Genomic DNA, 23,366 nt, shown 5'->3' on the forward strand with positions numbered 1-23,366 from the left:
ACACATACATATACAAATAAAATAATTAAACATAAAAGGTCATATTAAAAAAAACGAATGAAATGACAAAAGCACAACGAAATTCCAAAATATTTAATTAATTACAAAAAATATATATAAAAAAATAAATAAATATATATATATATATATATATATATATATATAATTATATATATATATATATATATATATAAAAAAAACCTAATTCAAAATATTAATACTTTTTTATTCTGACTGCTTTTATTTTAAAATAATTTATTTATTGTAATATTATTAATTATATTGTATTATTATATTATTAGCTTTTCATAACTTCCCAAAACCCTTGCAGTTTCCTTCACAAACCCCATTTTGGGAAACTCTGGCAACTCTTTAAGGCAAATCTCAATGACCAACTGTTACAGCACACATCTTGTGTTTATAATTTATTGCCTAATCATAATTATTTTACATTTGTTAAAACAGGTCTGACTGACTCACAGAGCTTACAGACGCAAACCAGCAGCAAGGCAGGCAAATAAAAATTAATTAATTAATTAATTAATTAAACCTAAAAGGTAATATAACCCCCCCCCCCCCCCCGAAAATGACAAAAGCACATAATGAAATTACAAAAAATGTAATTCATTACAAAAAATAATTCTGGTTGTGGTTCAGGTGTTTAGTCTCACCGTACTCCAGGTCCAGCAGACAGGTCTGGCACACGTTCTTCATCTTACTGCAGGTCTGACACACCTCCGTCTTCTTGAAGCGCATGCGTACGCCGGGACACCAGCGGAAGACGGTGAAGGGACGAGCACATATCTGAAAAAACACTCTTTAGCCGCTTCGCTCTGCTTTATCCCTTTATCCCAACGCTACATGCTGAGCTCACCTTGCATTCTTTGCCATACTTTTCCTTAGTCTGCAAAAACAAAAATTGTGTAATTCATGAATATTGAATGAAAGCTTCAAATTTAAATTATGTTTCAGCGCACCTAATAGTGATACAGAGATTTTTGCAGGTTACTTAAAGGGGTCATCGGATGCCCATTTTCCACAAGTTGGTATGATTCTTTAGGGTGTTCATGTAAAGTTTGTAACATACTTTGGTTAAAATTCCTCAATGGTTGTGTAAAACAACACCCTTTTTACCTCCTCAAAAACAGCTCTGTTCACAGCGACCCGTTTCGGTGCATGTCTCTTTAAATAATAAAGAGGTGCATGTGGTGCATGTCTCTTTAAATGATAATGAGGTGCATGTCTCTTTAAATGATAATGAGGTGCATGTCTCTTTAAATGATAATGAGGTGCATGTCTCTTTAAATGATAATGAACAACTGCTCATATCCATTGTATAGGGATCTCCCAGTCACGTGACCCCTAGCCGCGTGTCAGCCATTTTGACGGAATACTTCAGCGGACCTACATACATGAGAATGCGGATTATCACATGTTTTATGGCTGCGAATTGATTAAAATAATATAATAGTATATAATGGTCATTGTATTAATTATCTTTAACCTGCTGAAATGTTCCTATAAATATATTTTCTTTACAACTGTGCAATCTGAATAATAAATAGGCTAAATATCCAGTAAGCTGCAGCAGTCCTATGCTTGTCTTCCCATTAACTGTTTTTTTTTTCTCTTTCTGACATTTCATACCTGTTGGGTTTACATTTTTTAATTAAATTGACTATAAAAAGATTGCTTGTGTGTGCTGGTGTTTATTCCAGTCTTTTAAAATAGTTGAATGAATGAATGAATGCTCGCGATCGTGCCTGTAACGATGTTAAATAGGCTAGGCTATTTAATCCATAATGTACACAGCATAGAGGAGAATGACAGTCAACTACTTTCAATAATATAGCATTTTGGGCATAAACATGTAAATAATGAAAAGATTGACATTGAAAAATGACACAGAATGATTAAAATTTAAATATTTAATCCACATAAACAAATGTTCGTGGTTCACACTGATGTTATTCATTTGTTCTCACACACTTCAGCGTCGCGGTCACTGGTTTAGACGAACACTGACCACTATCTATTATTAGCACAGCGGCCGTCAGCTAACTGTTCACGTCATGTCATCACAAAAAGAAATATACAAGAGGAAGATAAAGGAATTAGGAATCATAGATCCATATGAAGCACCACAAGTTCTTTTTACAGGCATTAAATGTGGAAAAATGTCCTGACATTGAGTTCGGTGCGTCTATGGTTCGGTGACATTTACAGCTAAGTTACCTTATCCACTTCCCATCACGCTACACCGGAGCTTCATTAAAAGCATACACAAGCTTAGCAGGCTATCGGTATCACAGCATCGCTCGGGCATGATAGAAGAATAGATGAATATTTCGCGACGAGCTGTATCAGAGCCCGTCTCTGGCTGTATTATCACCAGCGGTTTAGCATTTTCTATTCCGTCAAGATGGCTGCTCCAAATGGCGTGACGTCACGCGGGACATCCCTATACAAATGGCTGAGGGCGGAAATATGCTAATACAGGAAATATGTTAATAAGGGAAATATGCTAATACAGGAAATATGCTAATACGGGAAATATGCTAATACAGGAAATATGTTAATACGGGAAATATGCTAATACAGGAAATATGCTAATACGGGAAATATGCTAATACAGGAAATATGTTAATAAGGGAAATATGCTAATACAGGAAATATGCTAATACGGGAAATATGCTAATACAGGAAATATGTTAATACGGGAAATATGCTAATACAGGAAATATGCTAATACGGGAAATATGCTAATACAGGAAATATGCTAATACAGGAAATATGCTAATACAGGACAGTCTGTCAGCGGTCGTGGGCGGAGCATGAGCATTATGTCATCATATTTCTCAGAAAATCCAAACGGCTTGATTATTGAGAGTGTTTGAGGATAAAAAAAAGGAGTGAATGGATTTTCTTCATTGTATGGTGGTTTTGTCCACACACTGCAAAGACACATTTATATGGAAACACCATATAAAAGTGAATTTTGCATCCAATGAACCCTTTAAAAAAAACTGGATCACTTACCATGCGAATGTATGGATTTTCCCCGAGACATGTTTGACAGAGAATAGGGAAGTCCTGGAGGGAGAAAAGTCGCTTGACAAATGACATTTTAAAATAAATAAAAAATGCTTAAAAAATATGATTAATATTTGCTGTGTGCCCGAGACACTATGGCACTGAAATATATATATATATATATATGTTAGACAAAATAATAAATACAATATAGCTAGATCTAATCCAGAGGATCATTTATATTGTTGATGTGCAGTAGTGGCCAAAAGGAAAATTGGCATCTTTATTCAAATATTATTAAAAAATTGTCAAAGATTTTGTCAGCATATTGCATAGTTGTGTTTGTGATAATGCAATGAAACATGATATCATTTTTGTCCAAGCTGCCATACAAAGACATTATGAATACATGCAAAAACAAGACAGAACCTACAAAATATTCAAACCTGAATATGTCTTCATTGTATGCTTTTCTTGTGAGTGTTTGTTTTTCTATGCAAATGTTTATTTTTATGCATAGTAAATTAAAACCTGTAGCTGTAGTTTAGTGTTAATAAGTTTAGTGTTTTGATCTTTCCGCATATTTAAAATATTGTCCTCATATTTTGATGGTTGAATCGAACTTGCTGAGATTCAAATATGATAATGAGCGTTTGGTTTCTGACCAATCACAGCAGACTGGGCCATCCGACCAATCAGAGTAAAGCAGCTCTCAGAGAGGCGGGGTTTAGAGAGACTGAATCCTTGAAGCGTTTTGATAAAAAAAAGTGTATTTTTTTATTTCAATGAATGTACTATATTTTAGTACAATAATGTTTTTTATTTAATATTTTGTATTTTTAAGGGATTTTATAGTACTAAAATGTATTTATGTTGTATTTATAATCCATTTATTCATTTTTTGAGCATTCAGTTTCCACCTTAAACATCTTAAATTCTTTAGAACACAGACTTCAGTTTGATCTCTTTTCATAGACGTCACTTGGCAGATTATTGCTGGAGTGAAAAAGTTTTAAGAAGTGAACTTAAAAAAAGTTACCGAATTTTACGTTTATTGTTATAAAAATTTTTTATATTAAATGTATATTTTCAAAAACACGTTTTTCTCTAAAACTGCAAGAAAATCAAAGCCATAAATCTAAACAACTTGTGCTCCAAAATTTAAGAGTTTATATCTCAAAAAATGAACTTTCAGTAAGATATATTGTTTGGCTGCAATACCAAACGCTTCCACTAGATGAAATGAAATTTTTAAATGCGAACAACACAAGTGTGACAATTTTTTTCAGGACCATTCAACCTTTTCGAATAATATCCGTGTTCACATAGCAAGTGCCAAAACCTTAACCAAATTTCGTACCATTCCGATGAAGTAAAAAATTCGATAATGGTCAAAACTGACCGAACAGCAGCTAATAATGTTAATGACAAGGTTAGTTAATGCTTCTTTTGGGTAAAACCTCAAGAAAAAGTGATGATATTCATGATTTTTTTTATTTATTATAATAATCACAAAATTGAAAAGTGTGTTAGAAAACTTTTTTTTTTAAATTTTTATAATGATTAAAATGTGCAACGCATGTGTATTCAACATGCACACAAAACCTGTTTTGCTTCAGAGTTGGGCTATATCACTACATTTTTCATAATTTCAGACATGCTTAATCGCCACACGTCGCCCTATTTCCAGCAATACTGCATCTGTGATCATACGAGGGTCAATCTCTATGCTATCTTCACAGATTCTGTATAAACTGCTCCATCAACAAGTTCTAGCATGTCTTTCACCTCATTAGACGAGCTAAAGATAGTTTCAGCAATCACAGCAGCACAGATGATACTTCATCAATCACGATCAGACAGACAATTCAACTCATATACTTTTCTCATCACAGTCTGTGTGCACGACATTCAGACAAATCACAATTCTCAGTTATGATTGCAGCATTAATTCTGATGCCATAACATGTGACAAGTGACTATTTGGATTAATGATTGTTTGCTAATATTTGGTATATGAGAAAAAAGCTTTCATGAAGACAATATTATACAACCTAACGACAAAATACACAAAGATATTAAATAAAAGTTAGTTTTATGATCAATAATCAAATAAGCAGTTTGTTGCATCAGATAGAATGACCTTATTCATGATATTTTATAGGTTTTACCCTTAACAATCCCTTTGTCAACGTTTAAGCTTGTTTGCTTTTGCAGTTTTTCATTTGTCTCTTCTAAAATGATTAGTTTGTGGACTGCACAATAAATCCTGATAGTCAAAAATCCATAACTAATATTTGACATTTATGTAAAGACATTTGTTGAAACAAATATTGGACATTTAAAAAAAAACAAAAAAACATTTATATATATATCTACGTAAACTTCATTAACTTTATTTTATATTCTAATGAGTATCTGACCACCACGCACGCGCGTAGTACTCGCTATTCTACAACTGTCATGAAAATGTTTCTTTCTTTTAGTAAACGAAGAAACAGACACATTTTTGAAGTAGTCTTCAGTGCGTCACATTTTCGATAAATTCATTAAATTAAAACATACCGAATCTTCCCAGTTCTGTCTGTTGTAGGTGTTTGAGCCGAGGGACGTCGCCATGTTCGGCCGCGCGCACGCACGACGTGGAAATGACGCAACGACGTCACATATTCTATTTACCAAGGCAGGTGCGTGAGTCAGTTGATCATCTTTTTTTTCTGTTAAATAATTTTGGTCTGATCTGTCAAAATTCCTAGCTGCCAAAACCGAATTGGATATTGCCTTAACATTGTGTGATATAATCTGTTATTTCTCTCATTGTAGTGAGAAAATATAGGAAATATATAATGACTAAATATATGTATATAAATATATATAGCCTATAGTAAATGTAATTATTTTATTGGCAAAACATTTTATTCAAAAAAGTTTTTCCTTAACAATACCCAAATTTAATATTTTTTTGATGTCATTACTTAATTATGTCACCAAAACAAATAACAATAAAAAGTGTAAAAAATGTGAAATTGTATGACGAACTTTTGAATGTAGCGTAGTTTGATTTATTGCATCTTTATATTTAATTTCGTATCATTGTATATATATATATATAGCATAATGTAGCTATTTGTCTTCCATGTTATATTACTTTGTTCAAGATTTTTATTGGATTGTAATTGTATTGTAACTAATTTATTCCAATAATATTCAATAAAAAAATAAAAAAAAGCAAGGTGTGTGTACCAGGCCTTGGACATGAAAATATTTGACGTATATAATTCTATAAAATGTATAGTATTTTGTATTTAAATCCAATATTAATATAGCCGACTATTAGTAAATAAATGAATTAATAAATGCATTTAATACAAGCTGCGTATTTGTTACTGCTTGCTTGGATGGTCCTGTGAAATACACTGCATGCCTTTTCTATTTATATAACTATATATAGAATAATAATAACATTCTTAATCAATAATAACTTAAATTAAAACCAATAAATAAATCAATAAAAATAAGCACATGAAACATTTCCATTTAAAAGGAACATAATAAACGTACATCTTATGACTTTTATTTTGCAAAATATCATTTAACAATATTTTAAATTGACAAATTGTTTTATTTTATGTACAATCAACTTGGATGTTTGTAATTTTTTAACTTAAATTACATTAAACTAACTTTTAATGATGAGTAGAAAATGAGTAGAATCTTGTATAACTAAAAATTGCTTAACTTATTTTGATGAGTTAAAACAATGTAAAAACATTTATAGTAACTTATTAATCATATAATTTTTACAGAGCACCACTGTTTAACTGAGTCTTTCTAAAGCAATCCATATAGAATAATATTCTATATATTTACTAAATTAGTTTTGATTGTAGTTCAAACAAAAAATGGCAAATTGTAAATAAAGTTTTAGTTACATTAAATAATATAAAAATAACCAATTTCATTTTAGCAAAGTGTAAAAAAAAAAAAAAAAAAAACTCTTTAACCAATTGTTCAGTAACCATAAATCATATTTAATTTCATTCATGTACACCTCTTGCATGGGAAATTTACATTAATATCAAGATAATATTTTTGATTACAAGTATCTTTGTTTATCAGTCATTTTAACACACACACACACACACACACACTCACACACACACACACAGTTTATTTGGCTCATCTACAGGCCATAGAAGTGTGATTAAAACAAACAAAAACAACCTGTGTAACACAATTACAATGAACATGAAGAAGCAACCAATGAAATGTAGAAAGCTCCTAACAATATGAGATTGTCACGCTTATAATATTATATAATGTTAATACACCTGAAAACAACATAATATCATCTGCCATTAAAGCCTTCAAATAAATAAGCACTTATCGAACAAAACTGGATGCGGTTTGTGCTGAGAATGCAAGCCGTCTTAAAAATAAAGTCATCATATACACAGCATATGGCTTATATAGATAGATAGATATTCATATTAATCACCGCTGATTGATACTTGGCTGTGTTTAAACTTAAGGCACGTTCAGGCCAAGAACGATGACTATAACGATAACTTCAATCATAACTATATTAGCATAATGTCTGTTTATTCTAAGCGCACTGCCGCTTTAAATGTTTCCCGCGTTAAAGCAGGATGGATTCTGATTGGTTGTCGTTTTTATCGTTCATCAGGCTGTAAAAAATCGCTCGGAAAGTGATTCCAATGATATTATTTCTGTCATTATCGTAATAGATGTGGACTCTGCTATTCTTTTATTCTGATTTTTATAACTATATCTTCATAGCTATCATTATATTAATCGTCCTTGGCGTGAGCAGGCCTTATTCATGAAACACAAGCAAAACTAATTTGAGTAAATCATTCATAAAAACACATTATGAACCATTTGTACAAGGCACTATACTTTGGAACAATACATAGCATTATAAAAGTTCTACATAAATATGACTGAACACATATTTAAAACTGAACACATTTGCTTTGCCCGTGTTTCTTGAATAAAGGCCCGATTACAGTATTTTTTTCTAAAATCTTCCCTTTTTTTATTTTAAGTTACTTCATGTCCTGAAAAAGACTTCAGACCAATAAAACTACTGGAAGACAAAATCTTGAAATATTTCCCAGTTTCCACCGATTCCATGTCGATTCTGAGGTAACTTACAGTACTATTAGCTTTGTTTGTTAGCATGTGTGCGTTAGCCCCTCTCATCAATAACACTCAAATGCAGCTGAAATCCATTAATAAGGCACATTTTTTTTCCCTGAGACTGTACAAATATTTCTCAAACACACATATACACAATGTGAGATTGTTACAGAAGCTGAATTTAAAACTTTGAGGCCACAAACTTTTAAAAAATGAAGTTTAGCTGTGTTAAGCATTGACATCATGTTTGGCTTTTCTACACATTATATCATCAGAAGAAAATTGCACTCAAATTAAAGAGGAATATTTTTGTCTACAATAACAGAATTAGGTGTTTGCTTAGGTTCATCCTCTTTCTTTTCTCTTAAAATAGTCAGGTGGTGTGAAAATATGGGATGTTTGCCGAAGAGTCGAAGCCTTCGAGTTACAGGACGGATCTAGGGTATTTAATCTTATTAAACAACAGGCTCATTAAGTCTCTGATCGCTGAAACCCAGACCAGCTCATCTGAGGCTCTTCCTCGGTTTACATTTTAATGTTGGAGTAAAGCTGGTCGATCTGTGTCCTGAAGTGTTCCCTGAGATCGGCACGTTTGGCTTTAAGGGTGGGCGTCAGGAGGCCGTTTTGGATGGAGAACATCTCAGTGTGTAGAGCAATGTCCTTCACCTGAATGTGAAGACGATGGAAAACGTTCATCATTTAATAAATCATTAATATATACAGTTGCGGTCAAAAGTGTGAAATAATTACGATTTTTTAAAAGTCTCTTCTGCTCACAGAGGCTGCATTCTTTTATGAAAAATATAGTAAAAACATTAATATTGTAAAATATTTTTACAATTTAAAATGTGTAAAATCAATTTAAATATGTAAATCTATGTGAATATATATATAGTAAAATGTCATTTATTTTCTGTGATCAAAGCTGTCATTTTCAGTGTCACATGATCCTTCAGAAATCATTCTAATATGATGATTTGCTGCTCAATAAAAATGTCTGATTATTATCAATGTTAAAAAACAGTTGTACAGATTTATATGTTTGTGGAAACTATGAAACATTACCATTTAAAATGTATTATGATCTTTTAAAAAACATTTCTAATTGAAATGAATACTTTTAATTCAACAAGAATGCATTAATTGTAATGACCGTGTGCGCTGTAAGCTTATAAAACAGTCATAACTTAATATTTTTCAACTAAAACCATATTGTAACTGATCAATAACTTCTCATTAATGAGAAAATGCACATTAAAGTTTTGAATGTTACCATGTTTTTACCACGCTACTACTTTGTTACCCCATTTTTATTAAAAAATAAACCAGTGCAATGCACAAAAATATGTATTTCTGAAGGATCATGTGACACTGAAGACTGGAGTAATGATGCTGAAAATTCAGCTTTGATCACAGAGATAAATGAGTTAGAATTGTAATAATATTTCACTGTTTGACTGTATTTTTGATCAGATAAATGCAGCCTTGGTGAGCAGAAGAGACTCTTTCAGATCATAACTTTATACATTTCATTATAAAGACGAAACTCACCTGTTCAAAAGACATCAGGCCACTTTCTTTACCCAATTTGACAATGTCCTCCAGAATAGCTTTCTTTACCTCCTGAAAACATCACACATTTATTCATTAACGGTTTATGGAGAAATTAGATCAATTTAATTCAATACCCAAATATACCAATGCATACAAACTTCCTGAAAAGCGAACAAAATGCAAATGGTCACATGTGCGAGATTTACTACCTTATTTCTGCACAGTTCTTCATATGAGCCCTCGATGCCTCTCTTCTTGGCCCAGCCGGGCAGATAGTCCGGATCGGGAACAATGATGGCAACCAGACAGGCCTGGAGAGAAAGATCAAATAGGTAAATAATAATAAACAGCTTTATATCAATGTTATTGTTACGCCTCCATCCAAGCGGTACTGTCTCACCTGCAGACTGTCTCCGTGTACGAAGGCCTGTGACACAGCTTCACACCTGATGTAAATATTCTCTATCTTCTCTGGAGCGATGTATTCTCCCTGAGCCAGCTTAAAAATGTGCTTCTTACGGTCCACGAGCTTTAGAGTGCCATTCTGCAATAAAAAGATGCGTAAGACTTGAGAAATTAGAAAATTCCGGACAGTCTGGGAGGTAAGGAGCGACCAGACCCTGAGAAGACAGGATCTTGCTGGAAATTACCATTTGAACTCACCATTTGAGACAAAAGTCTCACCTCCGAGTCATCCTAATCTACATTTCATTCCCTCATCCCTCACCCCCTCTCTCTCTCTCATACTCAGATCACCTGAATTCATCCAAGAAAATACATAGTTTTAATGTGAATGATTATTATCATCGAGTATTGTACATTTTTGGTATCATTTGAAATGTCTCAGTGCGACTGGTACAAAGTTCTCATTTCCAAATAGGTCAAACAAAAGGTAATAAGGAGTTTTAGAGATAGCTGGCACACAAAGGAAAGTGGTCTCTAGACAAATGGTCTCCCACCCCCAAAAGGTGTAACCTCTGAATGTAAATTCCCATTGTTAGCAGATGTTTCCATGTGAAAGATGTTTCTGTCTATATAGGGAAAGGCAACGAGAAGATCGGGGCCCTTCTGTTACTCAGATGAGCCCATGATGTTGAAGGACCTCAAGGAATTCAGCATCATGTATTTTAATGTTGGGTTCGCATCTCTTCTCTTTATTCCAGAGACGTATTTGATGTTTTGTATCGATTATCTTTGAATTGATTATGAAATTGGCATGATACATTTACCTGACATAGTAAATTGTTGCATTTGATTATTCTAACCGTCTTTGACATTATTTTCATTAAAGAGTTAAAAGGAATAGTCAAACATTCGCTCACATTTAATGATGCACAGATATCATTAAAACCTTTTCATTTATGGAGTCAGATGAAATAACGAGAGAATACATGAGAAAATGTATTGCATTTAATAAGAAAATACTTTGCCTCGAGAAAAGACGGTAACACGTAGAGATCTTCCGCGCTGGTCGGATGCCGGACTTTGGGCCGATCGAGAGCGCGAGCCTACAGATGCCTGGTTGCTGGACTGTGTGTGTGCAGATTTATTGTGCACTTTCTGTCTTCATACAGTATAAACATGGCATATCAAAGTAATATTTGACTATTTTTGATCAAATAAATGCAAATGAGGGTGCAGAAAAATCTAAACATTGAAAAAAATCTCCTTTAAAGTTGTTCATTTATGTTGGCGATGGTGCTGCATTCACTCACAAAAATAAATATTTTATATATTTACGGTAGGAAATGTACAAAATATCTTCATGGAACTTGATCTTTACTTAATATCCTAATGATTTTTGGCATAAAAGAAAAATCGATAATTTTGACCCGTACAATGTATTGTTGGCTATTGCCACAGATATACCCGTGCGACTCGAGACTGGTGACGTGATCCAGGGTCACATATATGAATCTATATTCGTCATTCAAAGAGGGAAACCGACGCTGCAGATACACAAAGCAGTGCATGCTTACCGTTTTGAATATCAATCCCGCTAAACACTTTCTTTATTCCACTCTGCTCATGTTAATATTGAAATATTGGCCAAGGAACACTCAGGTAAGATGACGTAACATCATAACAGCGTCTATCTGTACCGGTTTGACTTCTTTACTCGCTGTTTTGCTCTTATTCTCGTGCACTGACTCGTTCACTAAGGCCCTCATTTTTTTTTTCTTTTTTTTATGTTTATTTACATGTCGAATCGGCCGGAAAAAAGCCGACGAGGACCAATTTCAGCCGGCGGTGCGGAACACACTGAGAAAACCGAGACGGCCGACGCACAAAAACTGCCCGACGGCCGACCGACGGCTTGGTGTGTTCCAGGCTTTAGAGACTCTTCCAAAAACATTAGAAAAATCTCACTGACCCCAAACATGTGCCTGGTAGTGTATATTCTACATGTAAGTCATTTAATCAGCTGCATCATGCTTTATTATTATTATTGTGCACCAAAATAGTGGATGTAAATTCTTAATTAGAGTAAAATGTGCTTGTAAACACAGTCTTACGGGAAGCCACCGGCCGATGTCTCCTGTGTGAACCCAACCTCCTTCATCGAGAGCTTCCTTTGTCTTCTCAGGGTCTTTCAGATATCCCTTAAAAACATTAGGACCCCTCACACACACCTGCCGGAAAACAACAAAACACCCTGTCAAATGTGAGAAAGAACACACACACACACACACACACACACTCAAATACACACCTGCCAGAAAACAACAAAACAACCTGTCAAATGTGAGAAAGAACATGCAAACACACACACACACACACACACACACTCACATACACACCTGCCAGAAAACAACCTGTCAAATGTGAGAAAGAACACATGCAAACACACACACACACATACACACACACACACACACACACACACACACACACACACACACACCTGCCAGAAAACAACAAAACAACCTGTCAAATGTGTGAAAGAACACATGCAAACACACACTCACACATACACACACAAACTCGCACTCAAAAAATGAGAAATAAAAAACCTAATAAAGATAACAAAAAAACAGCAAAATTATTATACCTTTAACAAAAATTTAAGTGAAATCAGAAAGTATAAAACTACAATCTAATTCAAAATAGGAACAAGATCTATCATAGTATATTAACACGCGCACACACACACACCTCTCCCTCGCCATTAGCAGCATAATAGTTCATCTCTGCCACGTCCACCAGCTTGATGTCATTACAGGGCAGAGGAGCGCCAACATGACCTGCAAAACACCAGAAAACAGTCAACATACACAGGCAGAGAGAGTGTGTGTGTGAGTTCACATGCATCAATGTGTGTGTGTGTAAGAGTGTGGGTATGGTTGTGTGTGTGTGAGATTGTGTGTGTGTGAGACTGTGAGTGTGTGTGTTTGTATGTGTCTGTGTGTGTGCGTGTGTAAAAATTTACAAATGCAGTAAGTTGTGTGTGTGTGAGATTGTGTGTGTGTGTGTGTGTGTGTGTGTGTGTGTGTGTGTGTGTGAGACTGTGAGTGTGTGTGTTTGTATGTGTGTGTGTGTGTGTGTGCGTGTGTGTGTGTGCGTGTGTAAAAATTTACAAATGCAGTAAGTTGTGTGTGATGGCTAGGGTTAGTGTAAGGGGAGAGAATATACAGTTTGGACAGTATAAAAACAATTAAGTCTATGGAAAGTCCCCATAAAACATGAACACAACATGTGAGTGTGTGTGTGTGTGTGTGTGTGTGTGTGTGTGTGTGTGTGTGTGTGTGTGTGTGCGTGTGTGTGTGTACCTGCAATCCAGTCTCCTGGTAGTGTAACGGTGCTGCCGGCAGTGCATTCGGTCTGTCCGTAGCCTTCATAAAACTGCGAGACGACAACATTTACCTCACAGCACTGTGGTAAAACGCATGTAAATGTGTGTGTTAAGAGTTAAACGGCACCTGGCAGCCCAACGCCGCGCGCAGGAACGTGAGAACCGGCGCTGACACCGGTGCGGCTCCAGTCACCATCATCCGCACGCGCCCTCCAACACTGGCCTACAGGGGGCAGCACACACAAACACTCATCAACACACTCAAGTACACAACACTGGCCTACAGGGGGCAGCACACACACACATCAACACACTCATGTACACAACACTGGCCTACAGGGGGCAGCACACACACATCAACACACTCATGTACACAACACTGGCCTACAGGGGGCAGCACACACACACACACACACACACACACATCAACACACTCATGTACACAACACTGGCCTACAGGGGGCAGCACACACACATATCAACACACTCATGTACACAACACTGGCCTACAGGGGGCAGCACACACACATATCAACACACTCAATCTACACAACACTTCACTTCATGCTATCTGGGAAATATCATATACATAAAGCAAAATGGATGAACCAAATGTTAGACTATTTTCCACTGACTAAAAGGTTTTTTCTGACTCTCTGACTTCAATACAGAACAATCGTAAAGCTGTTAAGACATCTCAGATGTTGAAAAGGATACTTGATGTATTAGATGTATGATTGATTTATACAAAATGTGACCCTGGATCACGTCACCAGTCTCGAGTCGCACGGGTATATCTGTGGCAATAGCCAACAATACATTGTACGGGTCAAAATTATCGATTTTTCTTTTATGCCAAAAATCATTAGGATATTAAGTAAAGATCATGTTCCATGAAGATATTTTGTAAATTTCCTACCGTAAATATATAAAACATGTATTTGTGTGAGTGAATGCGGCACAATCGCCAACATAAATGAACAACTTTAAAGGAGATTTTCTCAATGTTTCGATTTTTTTTCACCCTCAGATTCCAGATTTACAATAGTCGTATCTCGACCAAATATTGTCCTATCATAACAAACCACACATCAATGGAAAGCTTATTTATTCAGCTTTAACGTTATGTATAAATCTCAATTTCGAAAAATTGACCTATGTGACTGGTTTTGTGGTCCAGGGTCACATATGCAGAATTACGATCTTAATTTTTTATAGATTCAAGTGTTTTGTATGACTCTGTATTCCCCTATTGTTATTGTTACTGCAATAAAAAACACCACATTTCAGCACAGAAGACGCAGAAAGCAGGTCAATAATACCTGGACTTTCTTGAAGATGATCTTGTCCCAGATGCTGTCTCTCCTCATGATCCCGCTCAACATCTCGGACTGTTTCCTCCTGAAAGCGAACTCCAGCACGCGTCTCTTCAGGGAACTGTTGGCCTGCCCGTAGATCTGAGAGACGAGAGAGGCTTCACTGCGTCATCTCACACACGGATCATGACCGGGAAGGGTTACCACATCAGGACAAAATGACTATTTTATTGTTATTTTAATTACAAAAAGTAAACAAATCAATCAGGAAATATTACTATTGTACTGTAAAATAATACATTTAGTATTTAATTATTATTATTCAAAATAATATTTGTATTTACTTATTTTAATTATAAGAAATTAAACACATCAATAAAGAAATATATTACTATTGTAATAATATTATTGCACTGTAAAATAAAAATGCGTAATCATAATAATAAATCACTATTATTATTATAAATTAAATCAATAAAGAAATATATTACTATTGTAATACTATTGTACAATAAAAAATTATAAAAATCATATTATTAATAATAATAATAATAAATATTTTATAGTAATAATTATACATTTTATTATTATTTGAATTATAATATAAAATAATTATAGTTATAATACATTATTATTTCTATTAGTCAAAATAATATTTACTTATACTATTATATATAATAATAATAATAATATATAATAATATATATATTATATTATATATAATATATAATAATACTACTGTACTGTAAAATAATACATTTAGTATTTAATTATAATTATTCAAAATAATATTTGTATTTACTTATTTTAATGATAAGAAATTAAACATCAATAAAGAAATATATTACAATTGTAATAATATTATTGCACTGTAAAATAAAAATGCGTAATAATAATAAATGATTATTTTTATTATAAATTAAATCAAGGAATATTACTATTGTAAAATAAAAATTCATCATTATAAATAAAATAATAATAAATATTTTATAGTAATAATTATATATTTTATTTTAATTATAATATAAAATAATTATAGTTATAATACATTATTCTTTTTATTATTCACAATAATATTTTTATTTTAGTAGTATTATTATTTTAATTAAACAATTAAACAAATCAATAAAGAAATATATTACTATTGTAATAATACTATTGTATTGTAAAATAAAATAAGTATTTGATCATAATAATCTATTTTAAAATAATAATAATAATATTTTTAATAATATTTATATATTTTAAGGTTATTTTAATTATAATTATAATTAAAATAACTATAAAATATAAAAAATATTATTATAAAATATTATCATTATTTTAAAATATAGATTATTATGATCAAATACTTATTAATATTAATATTAAATAATAATAATAATAATAATAATAATTAATCATTATTTTTGTAATTATTTTAATTATGGCTGCACGATATTGAAGAAAAATGCAATAACTGGTTGAATAATGAGATATTCGATATGTCATTCGATATTGCTTTAAGTCTGTAAAATACATTTTAATTATGTTTATGCATTTTAAATGTATTTGGAAAAAGCAGCAGTTTTCCCTCTGCTTTAGGCACATGGGTCATGCTTTTGGCAAGAAAATATGAAAATCAGCATAAATATGCAAAATTACAATCCTGTTTCCAGTAGCGAGTTTAAGCCAGTCTCTGATCTGTGTTCTCACCCTGTCAAACATGCGGTTCAGCAGACGAGGAACCACGGGGAATACGGTGGGCTTCAGGGTCGTGAGGTCGTCCATCAGAGAGCGGATGTCACCCTGGAAGTATCCGATGCGAGCGCCGTGCACCAGAATCACACCCTGGGGAACAGAGGATTATTCCAGATCAGAGATAATGCATTTATTGAAAACAAAGCTCGAATAAAGAAAAGCGCCCTGAACTTGCCTGTACGACTCTCTCGAACATGTGTGCCAGCGGCAGGTAGGAGATGTGCACATCCTGAGGGCTGATGGGACAAGCAAACTAGAAGACAAAAGTGATGTTTTATCCTAAATATTCTGAAACGGTAACATATTATCACAGGTCCAGTCACTCTGGAGGACGGTGCTTGCAAATAAATGATTACATTTAACTCTTTTCCCGCCATTGAGGGAATTTGACAGAACTTTCACTGTTATACGGTAGGGGGCGCTATTACACATCTTCTGAAAGAGTAGAGAATCTACAGATCAAAACACAGGTGAAGAAGAAGCAGAAAGGAGCGATAGCATATGTAAGCAGATGCATATGTAAAATAACACGAGCATCAATATTAAACAGCATAAAAATCAATGAAAGTTATGTAAAATAAGAAACGTATCCACATTCAAGTGTTGATTAAAAAAGAAAGCTAGAATTAAGCTAGTTTTGATATATTGCATGTTCAGATATTCATGCAACAAAATATTTTGAGGGCTATTATTTTATATATATATATATATATATATATATACATATATACACACATACTATATACTATATATATATACTTTTTTCAAAAACGCAGGTGGGGAAAGAGTTGACTATAAAATAAATTATTACAATATAAAATTACAAATAAAAAAAATTCAACAAATAATATATAATGTAAATAACATTACATTATTTTTCTATGAGAAGTGGGGATAAAATGTGCTTAACTGTCATGAAAATAACATGCTTACAACTTAGTTGAGATACTATTATAGTTTATAGCTGCATATTTTCCGGTTTCATTTTTAATTTTAGTTTAAGTTTTAGTCATTTTGTTGTGTGTTTTTGCCATTTTTATAAGTTTGAATTTTTCTATTTACATATTTTTTATTCAATTTTATTTTTACTTATTTCAGTACATCAACTTAAACGATGAAAATAGAAATACTGGCAAGGCAAATAGTTTTTGTGTGTTTTTTTTATATCTTTTTTTTTATATATATATGATCTTATTTCAGTTTTTTCATTTATTTCATGCAACAAAAATGTTTTTTATGGTTTTAGTTTAGAAACTTCCTGATAACTTTTTGGGTCAAAGTTTGTAGCCAAAAGGTGATAACAATATTCCCAGCACCTAAAATCCACTCTTCCTCTTATCTAGTGTGATATAGGGTTATATAATGTGTTATACACTCTTATATAGTGTGATTATATGAGACAGTACCTGTGTGACCCGCAGGAAGGCCGCAGTGTTAGACACGATGTTCTTGTGGGTGAGCATCGCCCCTTTAGGGTTTCCTATGAGAAACACAGACCAAACCTGTGATGTTGTGTTCATCGTGGCATTCAAATCACATGTGCTTTAGTTATGTGAGAAAAAACAGTGTGGAATCAACAATTAATCATTAAGTTTAGCTTCATTATAAAAAATTAAGCAAATGAAAAATGAAATCCCACAACTGGCCAATCAGAATCAAGTAACAAACGCATGATGCAAACGTCATCATACCTGTGGTTCCACTTGTAAAACATATAATGGCCAAATCATCAGGCTGAGGCGGCTGTGAACACAGCATATACAGAGAGGATTCAGTAAATATAGAGAATTATATGGGAACATTTAAAAAACTGAAAAAGAAACTATGGCACTGACCGCAGGACGCTGGCGATGGGTCTGGCCGATATTCTGTAAGTGGAAGAGAAACTCATTTAAATAAATGAAGGAGACGGAGGAAGTTCAGCGAAAGAGGAAGAAGCTGCAGACGTGAGTGAGGTTTGTGTTTGCGGTGAACACTGAGGAAACACAGACTGACAGAAGTCAAACACAGCAAACTCATCTCGCTCGGGGAGATACACAACTCAAGTAGCACATCACAACTCACAGTGTGAATCAGGCTTTCCCAAACTACAGGGGTGTAAGATGATATAAAAAGCAAATAATTAAATAAGACAATTAAAATAAATAAATACAATTAAAATAAATAAATATATAAATAATAAACTAAAAACAATCCAAATAAAACACTAACTAAATATGTGTGTGTGTGTGTGTGTGTGTGTATTTTTAATATATTAATTTATTATATATATATATATATATTTTTTTAATATATTAATTTGTTATATATATATATATATATATATATATATATATATATATATATATATTTTTTTTTTATATATATATATATATATATAATAAATTAATATATTAAAATATATATAATAAAAAATATTTATAATTATATATATATATATTAACTTAATATATTAAAATATATATAATAAAAAATATTTATAATTATATATATATATATATAATAAATTAATATATTAAAATATCTATAATAAAAAATATTTATAATTATATATATATATATATATATATATATATAATAAATTAATATATTAAAATATATATAATAAAAAATTATTATATATATATATATACATACACATACTATTTTTTGGACTATTAACCAGTATCAGAGAACCATGAACAAGCAAGTCTGTTTTTAAGTCTGTAAGTCAAATTATTGAAATACTAACTTAAAATCTCAAGTAAATATTTTAAATCAGCGGACAAATAAAAACAGTGAATCTCTGGTTTAAGGAAAACTTTCCAGAAAGTACAAGCAACTACTATTGAAAGAAAGAATAAAACTTGCTTAAAACTGCAGTGTCAGACACACGAACAAATATCAGACCGGTGTGAAATGTTCTGCCATGTGATCATGGCTAATTACTTAATTAAAGCATTCATTAAAATATTCCTGAAACACTAACAAAAAACAAAACTAAATGTGGTATTAGCATGTGATTTTGGACTGGCATGGATATTTGTTCCTATAATATTCCTCTGAAGTGCCATGCAAATGTTATGGCACAAGAATAAGATAATCATGCATATGATAATCAATCATGCATATGATAATCAATCATCCACATCCATCATTAGCCATGCTTTCATCCAAAGTTACGAATTTAACTTTTGGAATATGGCATGAAACATCAGCGAATAAAGCAGCGTTTCCATCCCATGTGTTCAAGAGAACAAAATCGTCACTTCCTGGAAAATTGGTGGGAAATAAGGCTGGGTAAAAAAATATAGATTTCTCGATTTTAATCGATTCTCATTTTTACGAACCGATATCGATTCTTAAATCCCAAGAATTGATTAGTCCTCCTGTTTTCAGCTGATGAATGAATGTAACATTGTAGCGCATCCCATCCAATAAATAGCAATAATCTTTGTGCCCTGTTACTATTGATATGAAACAAAGTCTCAGATTTCAAATTACGTCCATTTTGTTATGAAATTCAAAAACATAAATACCGATTTGGCGCTGGTACATACTCATTATAATTTTTAATGTTCTTCAATATAGTTAATGCATGTTTGAATAAATCTGGCAAGTTTTTATGACAGCCACCATTTAAATGTTTATATAACTTTATTATTATAAAAATAAATAAAAGTGTAATTTAAGTGTTTGTATACAAATCAGTTCATTTTTACCTTCAATATTATAGTAGGCTACAACTGACTCCCATAGTTTACAGCATTAGTGAAGAGATTTGTTTTCCTTGAGAAAATTTGCCATGTATTGTACCTGATATCCAAAATAATCAATATTGAATCGGAATCGGAATCGAATTGCAAGCTTGTGAATCGGGGAAGAAACTGTGGCTCTTCTCTTCTTTCCTCCATCATTAATGAGTTGCGTCTCAGTAAACGCTGTCATGTTCTCCAGCGTTCGGATGCTGCTGTTTGAGAACTCAATCATGTGAGACGCTTCTGGAGGGAATTAAACCCAATCATTCTGATGACAGACTTGGGCTCGGGCGTTTCAGAAACCAACATCTGAGATGCTGCGATGCGATTGGTCCGCTGGTTAGTCCAGTTATCCAATCACAGCCTCTGCTGAGTGTGTTGTTGCGCATCGGTAAAATGTGCTTCCATCGTAGTTTATGCATGTCTTCTTATCAGATAAAAAATAATCATGTGCCTAAACTGAGCACACACGATTTTTTAATGCACAATTTATGTGTATATTGGCCTTTTTATGCAATATCCCAAAATTTGCATAAAAATAGGTAGATCGAAACACACCAAATAAGTTGTTGTTTCTATAAATAGCTGTTTAAATGTCACTGCATTCTGAGAGGAAACGATCAGGACAAACAAACACCACCAGACGCATACACACACACACACACATACACACATCGATCTCGCTCAGTGGGGTCAAGCACAGATCTGTGGTTTATTCACCTCGGCGTCTCTCAGACTGATGATGTCGATGCCGCACTGCTGTCCTCGGCTCACCAGATCAGCCTCGAAGTCTTGGATGAGGATCAGGGTTTTGAGCGAGTGCTGTTTGCCGGAAACACAGTCCAACAGCAGCCTGGCCTTCTCGGGTACGTCACACACCACTGTAGAGATACGGGCTGCAAAGCACACACACAGATGCACATGCATGACGCATATCTGCATGCATACTAAATCAATGACTGATAAATAGACCATTTCAAGATCAAACCGCATGAGAAATCGGCGTACTTTTGTCGAGGACGTAGCTTATGGCGTCTGTGCCCAAGGTGTCGTACAGAGGGACTGATATCAGAGAGTATGTGTAACAGGCCAGCTCTGAAATCGTCCACTGGGGGAAAGATTTATGACATTAGATTCACAAAATATTCACAATCTCTAACAGGCACAATCCATATGAAGAGTGTTGGAGGAAAGAAAACACACACTGAGATGTTTTCAGTGCAGATCTGCTGGTCACACATGCAGAATACAAAATTAAACAGAAACTCAAGGCAGGAGTTTTTAATATTGTCATTTCAATTTAAATTTCAACTTGAGATGAATTTTTATCCTTTAAAAGGTAAAGTGTGTAATTTTTGCACCATTAGCACCATCAAACAGAATAATTAATTAATATTCATTTTTATTTTTATAAAAATAATAGAATTAATAATTATTTTATGAATAATATTAATATTAATGTGTGTGTATTATATATTATATAGGATTGAAAAAAAATACGGAAAAAAAAATACATAAAAACAAAAATAAGTTTAAATAATTCAATAAACAGGTTTTTTTAACGATAATTTTTTTTAATTAATAATTATTTTATGAATAATATTAATAAATAATAAATAATTATATATATATATATATATGTGTGTGTGTATGTGTGTGTGTGTGTGTGTGTGTATTACATAGGATTTTTTTAAAAATACAATAAGTTTAAATAATTCAATAAACAGGTTTTTTTAACTATAATTTCTTTTAATTAATAATTATTTTATGAATAATATTAATAAATAATTAATAATTATATATATATATATATATATGTGTGTGTGTATGTGTGTGTGTGTGTGTGTGTGTATTACATAGGATTTAAAAAAAATACAATAAGTTTAAATAATTCAATAAACAATAAACAGGTTTTTTTAACTATAATTTTTTAATTAATAATTATTTTATGAATAATATTACTAAATAATTAATAATTATATATATGTGTGTGTGTGTGTGTGTGTGTGTGTATTACATAGGATTTTTTTTTTAAATACATTAAGTTTAAATAATTCAATAAATAATAAACAGGGTTTTTTTAACTTCCTTCTGTCATTGGTCAGACAAAGACTCAAAAACTGATGTTACTTGATAGAAAAAGTACTTGAAGTATTCTATTAAAAAAGAATTACACACTTGACCTTTGAATAAGTTTTTATAATTTAAGATTTACATCATATTTATAATTTATAATTTACATCATTGATTTAAATCTGGTCAAAATCTAAACACTAAAACTCAACTTTTGATCTTTTGTCAAATCAACTTAGATTCACCAATTTTGTTCAGATAACATAATATTTTGAGTTTTGGTTGATTCTACTAATAATTTGGGTAATAAAGCCCATATCTCTGAGCTCTGACCTCTGGTCTGTTCTGGGAGAAGATGCCGATGTACGGGTCTCCGTTTTTCGAGTGTCCTTTGTGTAGAAATGCCGATCCCAAATTCTCCGCTCGCTCAATCACCTGAGGAAGACCACATGACAAATAACGCAACCAAAGAAAACGATCAGTTAAATGCAGTTCACTGTACACAAGAAGGGGGGAGAAAATAAAGAAAAAGATCAGAGAGTACCATAAATATGTTTAAATTCAATTCAATTTCCTTAAGATAATAACCCTGGTACATCAATACATTTATGCATTTGATCAGTTTATGCATTCCCTGGGAATCGAACCCATGACCTTGACTTTTCCAGTGTCATGCTACAGGAATGCAGTATCATGTGCAGTTTAACAAGAAACTAATCATCTGAGAAGCCAGGAATGTAAATGTGCAGTTAACCTTTACAACCGTGTGGACAATCTCCAAAACCTGCACTAAACTGGTCTCAAATCCCAAACCAGCTTCTCTACCGGTGTGTGTGCGGGACGCTCTGATTACACATGACACACGCTGAAGGAACACAGTGTCTCTCTGCACGGGTCCTTCAAAGCAGAGGACGAATTACTTCACAGGTTTTACAGCGTGCTGGATGTCAGACCAGT

The 23,366-nt window shown here is 32.9% G+C and overlaps 3 protein-coding genes across 4 annotated transcripts in view; 1 reads left to right on the forward strand and 2 right to left on the reverse strand.

Annotated features, from left to right (window-relative positions):
- Nucleotides 1-5,700, reverse strand: part of LOC311303851 (pre-mRNA-splicing factor RBM22-like) — a 13,554-nt gene extending 7,854 nt beyond the window's left edge. The window contains exons 1-4 of the mRNA XM_084430561.1: nucleotides 5,599-5,700; nucleotides 3,040-3,093; nucleotides 875-904; nucleotides 672-804 (exon numbers count right to left, since the gene is read on the reverse strand). Of these exons, the coding sequence (XP_084286687.1) occupies nucleotides 672-804; nucleotides 875-904; nucleotides 3,040-3,093; nucleotides 5,599-5,652 (271 nt within the window). The 5' untranslated portion in view covers nucleotides 5,653-5,700. The remainder of the gene's footprint in view (nucleotides 1-671; nucleotides 805-874; nucleotides 905-3,039; nucleotides 3,094-5,598) is intronic.
- Nucleotides 1-23,366, forward strand: part of arl3l2 (ADP ribosylation factor like GTPase 3, like 2) — a 298,428-nt gene that overhangs the window by 76,802 nt on the left and 198,260 nt on the right. The gene's annotated exons all lie outside the window — the stretch shown is intronic.
- Nucleotides 7,722-23,366, reverse strand: part of acsl1b (acyl-CoA synthetase long chain family member 1b) — a 27,191-nt gene continuing 11,546 nt past the window's right edge. For both annotated transcript variants that reach the window (XM_084430556.1, XM_084430557.1), the window contains exons 5-21: nucleotides 22,743-22,844; nucleotides 21,345-21,444; nucleotides 21,057-21,232; nucleotides 18,435-18,467; nucleotides 18,291-18,342; nucleotides 18,006-18,079; nucleotides 16,775-16,852; nucleotides 16,555-16,689; nucleotides 14,866-15,000; nucleotides 13,671-13,766; nucleotides 13,521-13,593; nucleotides 12,907-12,995; nucleotides 12,267-12,383; nucleotides 10,151-10,294; nucleotides 9,960-10,061; nucleotides 9,748-9,819; nucleotides 7,722-8,862 (exon numbers count right to left, since the gene is read on the reverse strand). In XM_084430556.1, coding sequence (XP_084286682.1) covers nucleotides 8,722-8,862; nucleotides 9,748-9,819; nucleotides 9,960-10,061; nucleotides 10,151-10,294; nucleotides 12,267-12,383; nucleotides 12,907-12,995; nucleotides 13,521-13,593; nucleotides 13,671-13,766; nucleotides 14,866-15,000; nucleotides 16,555-16,689; nucleotides 16,775-16,852; nucleotides 18,006-18,079; nucleotides 18,291-18,342; nucleotides 18,435-18,467; nucleotides 21,057-21,232; nucleotides 21,345-21,444; nucleotides 22,743-22,844 — 1,719 coding nt within the window. In that variant the 3' untranslated portion in view covers nucleotides 7,722-8,721. The remainder of the gene's footprint in view (nucleotides 8,863-9,747; nucleotides 9,820-9,959; nucleotides 10,062-10,150; nucleotides 10,295-12,266; nucleotides 12,384-12,906; nucleotides 12,996-13,520; nucleotides 13,594-13,670; nucleotides 13,767-14,865; nucleotides 15,001-16,554; nucleotides 16,690-16,774; nucleotides 16,853-18,005; nucleotides 18,080-18,290; nucleotides 18,343-18,434; nucleotides 18,468-21,056; nucleotides 21,233-21,344; nucleotides 21,445-22,742; nucleotides 22,845-23,366) is intronic.

The sequence above is a fragment of the Rutilus rutilus genome (assembly GCF_951802725.1).
Source record: "Rutilus rutilus genome assembly, chromosome: 14".
Lineage (NCBI taxonomy): Eukaryota > Metazoa > Chordata > Actinopteri > Cypriniformes > Leuciscidae > Rutilus > Rutilus rutilus.